The 3,294-nt window shown below is 57.4% G+C and overlaps 2 protein-coding genes across 2 annotated transcripts in view; one reads left to right on the top strand and one right to left on the bottom strand.

The window, feature by feature from the left end:
• Positions 1–434: 434 nt before the first annotated feature.
• Positions 435–1,504, bottom strand: VDAG_02721 (uncharacterized protein; the record flags this gene model as incomplete). The annotated part of the gene is made up of 2 exons (XM_009653374.1): positions 435–537; positions 1,095–1,504. The coding sequence occupies 2 exons, from the start codon at positions 1,502–1,504 to the stop codon at positions 435–437; spliced, it is 513 nt and encodes a 170-aa protein (XP_009651669.1).
• A 1,347-nt stretch (positions 1,505–2,851) lies between these two features.
• Positions 2,852–3,294, top strand: part of VDAG_02720 (uncharacterized protein) — a gene marked incomplete at its 5' end in the record, with an annotated part of 3,403 nt that continues 2,960 nt past the window's right edge. Inside the window, one exon of the mRNA XM_009653373.1 lies at positions 2,852–3,289. Within this exon, the coding sequence (XP_009651668.1) occupies positions 2,852–3,289 (438 nt within the window). The remainder of the gene's footprint in view (positions 3,290–3,294) is intronic.

Raw genomic sequence — 3,294 nt, 5'->3', positions numbered from 1 at the left:
ACATGATTGACTTGACCCCGTTGAATACGGACGAAGGCAGCAGCGAATAGCCTTGAGCGGTGGAGGCACAGCCTAGGTGGGTGGGCTGCCCATGATACGTCGGCGGGTCGGCTTGACGCCGCTGTCCGTCCATCGGATAGCGGCCTCGCCATGGTCTGCAATTGACTCGACTACCATGAGTCCCAGGCTTGCGGGCAAAAAGATGATGGTCGAGCGGCTCGGACAACTCGGCGCAGGTTTGTTTGGCTCGTTTGTTTATGACTGTTTTGGACCCAGTTACAGCACTCGTCCTGACCTTGGACATCTTGGTTGAGAGCTAGGAGCCGGGGCCTGCAGACAGGCGAAGCAATAGCGTCATGTCCTATCGCTGTCTCAGTTCGTTGTCGTCTACTTGTACCATGTACGTGCATTGGCTCTCGCCCGTCGTTGCAAAGTCAGGTCAAGCAGCGGACGGTGCCGTTGGCCGTGGCCGTGGTCGTGGCCTTGGCCTTGGCCTTGTCGGTGACTGTCGAGGTGGATGTGACGGCGACGGCAGGTCTGTTGCAGCCAGGTAGCGTTTCACTGGTCTTTCGGCCAGCTGAATAGACTCGTTTGTGAGCCGTGTCTGTGCCTTTGTTGCTGTGTTCTGTCCCAGCGATAGATACTGCTTGCTGCTGGTGAGGACCCAACTTCAATGGCAAGATTCTCAAATGTGAGAGTGCCAAGACGACAAAGAAAGACAGACGAGGCGGGAGGATAAAGGACCCCTGGTCTTGTGGCCTAGCCACTAGAGCTGTTTAGGATAAGCGCCACGGGTGGGACAAAAGGAGAGCGAACCACAGCCAAAATATAATCAGAATAAAATAAATTCCCAGAGAATCGAATAAAAGAGTAGAGGAACAGGGATAAGAAAGAAGGGGGGGTGGGAACCGGCCGAACACAAAGAGCCCGGACCGCTTCTGCTTCTTCAACAGTGGGCACTTGCATGGCACCTCAGTCCCCATCGCTACCAACCCACCTACCCGCAGCCACCACTACGGTCACCTCACCACGACCATCCGAGCACTGTTGGTGAAGTACTGGAGAGGTAATCAGAGTGGGCTTTTGGACCTTACCTCTGGCGGCAGGTGAGCGGAGACAGCCAAGGCAGACCTTCTGGACAGCGACTAGCACCAACGCCCAGAGAGCCATGCTTCGCCTTCTTCAGTCTGGGCCACCCCTGCCCCCCCGGCTCGTGTCCATTCACCCCTGCACCATGGCCCCTGCCCGCTGCCCGTTGTCGTGAATGCCCCTCGTGTGTCGTTCGGGTTCGTCGATTGCTCGTCGCGCCCGCTGCCCACTGCCTGCTGCCCGCTGCCTGCTGCCCGTGTTCTGTCGGTGGTGCCTGCCTCCCCTGTCCTGGGCCCGGCCAAACTGGAGTCAAGAGCCAGGACTTCCGACAATGACAGGCGGCAAAAGGAGCGAGGTACAGTACCATGTACAAGGTGCACAGAGCGAGCGAGACTGAGCTTGCTGTATCCGGCATCGTGTCTCGTCAACTCATCCTCTCGTCGCCTCTCTCCCTCTTCTTTTCCTTCCCAGCCGCCACCCACCCCTCCCCTCGTCCTTCAACCCACCGGTGGCCGAGGCCTTCATCCAGTGACACGCATCCACACTGTCACCAGTCCTTCGTTCACTTCAGGTGCCACCTCTCCTCTCTCTTCAGCTGCCGCCATCTTCTTCAAGCCTTCAAGCCCACGCCCAAGCCTCTTTCAGGACGAAAGAGGTCAGACAGAGGTCAGGGTCCGAGAAAACCATACCGTGGCGCACTTCATTGCTGCAGTCACAAACATCAACACCTTTCCACAAACAACCACAAGACGGGCGCCCTCTCATACTCAGTCGCGGTGCAATAGACGACTCGCCAGCACGTCTTCTCTTCGGCCGCCCCCGAGTCTCTCTTTCTCTCTCTCCCTCTCTCTCTCTCTCTCTCTCGCCTTCTCTTCCTCGACCGAAACATCGCTCGGCCGCATATCGCTTCACCTGAGCTGTGCCTGGACGACAATTCCCTCGGCCAAGAGAGCACGGTGGTCGCTCGCGTCATTCGTCTTTGACCCTCTCGATAGTCCTCCCGCGGGAATCCCACTGCCCACTGGCGCATATCCACAGTTTGGCGACCACCCTGATGTAAGTAAGGCCCATTTTCCATTCAACCGGGTTTGCTCTCCCCCCTCCCTCGTCCGAGCTAGCAGTAGCTTGGACGGGGCCAGGGCCTAGCACATCGATCCGTTACTTCCACCTCTTCCAAGACTCCAACTCGGGACTTGCTCTTCATCCATATTCGTCCCTGTCTTCCCTCCTTCACGCGGCTTCAAGCATCCCCTCCCATCTTTCTGTTCTTACCCTGTTTGATTTCGTGTTGCCCTCTCTATCCCAACTGACCTGGGGACTGACAAGAGGTGATAGTCGAAGCAGGACGCCGCTTGTCCTTGCTCTGTCGTTTGTCCGCGCCAACCAGACCTGAACACTTTCATCCATTCGCTTTGCACGTTCCATACCGGAACCATTGTACACTCTTTCCAATTGTCGTTTTCCGGTCCTCTTCTCGCCAGAACCAGTGCTACGAGCGTGCGTTCCATTGCAACCACTGTCATACTCGGATCCAACATAATTATTCCGCCACGACCGAACCCGCAAACGGCAGCACGCTTGTGCTATAAGCCAGGTCCGCTCCGGTCCCCCGAACAGAACTTCTTGGAACCCCTTTGCTGATATCGTAGTAAAAAGCTCTTCTCCGGAATTGACTTGACGTCGATCCTTGCGTCCTCCGCAGAGTGGAGGGTGCCCACTCCCCTTCAACAACTCTTCAAGCCTTCCTGTGCTACCCGCCACAATGGGCATCGGAAGTTACTTCAAGGCGAGCAGCAAGCCCGAGCAGCCTGCGGCTGCGCCGCCTCGCGCCCACAAGCCTAAACAGCCGTCAGCGGCTTCAGAGAAGCCGCCATCAGACCGCTTTGTCGGGAACGACATGGAACTTCAAGCGCCCACCCCGCGCTTTAGCTCGCGTCCCCAGTCTGTCTCGGGTCGCTCCACAAAGTCTGCTGCCAGCAGCATGTTCCTCGACGACATTAAGCATGAAGTCATGGTCAACTACCTGTACCAACAGCAGTGTTCCCACCTTTGGGTCAGCGATGGGTCTGGCGAGATCGAGGGCGTTTTGCTGACGAACCACCGAGGCCAGTACATGGCGTGCCCGCCTCAACTGGGCAGCTCTCCCTTTGCACAAGCCGCTGCCGCCCTGAATGTTCAGTGCGCCATGACTGTCAACTCCGTGTC

Source organism: Verticillium dahliae, genomic scaffold, assembly GCF_000150675.1.
Source record: "Verticillium dahliae VdLs.17 supercont1.4 genomic scaffold, whole genome shotgun sequence".
Taxonomy (NCBI): domain Eukaryota; kingdom Fungi; phylum Ascomycota; class Sordariomycetes; order Glomerellales; family Plectosphaerellaceae; genus Verticillium; species Verticillium dahliae.
The sequence above is the reverse complement of the archived record's forward strand: the minus strand, read 5'-3'. Positions and strand labels throughout refer to the sequence as shown.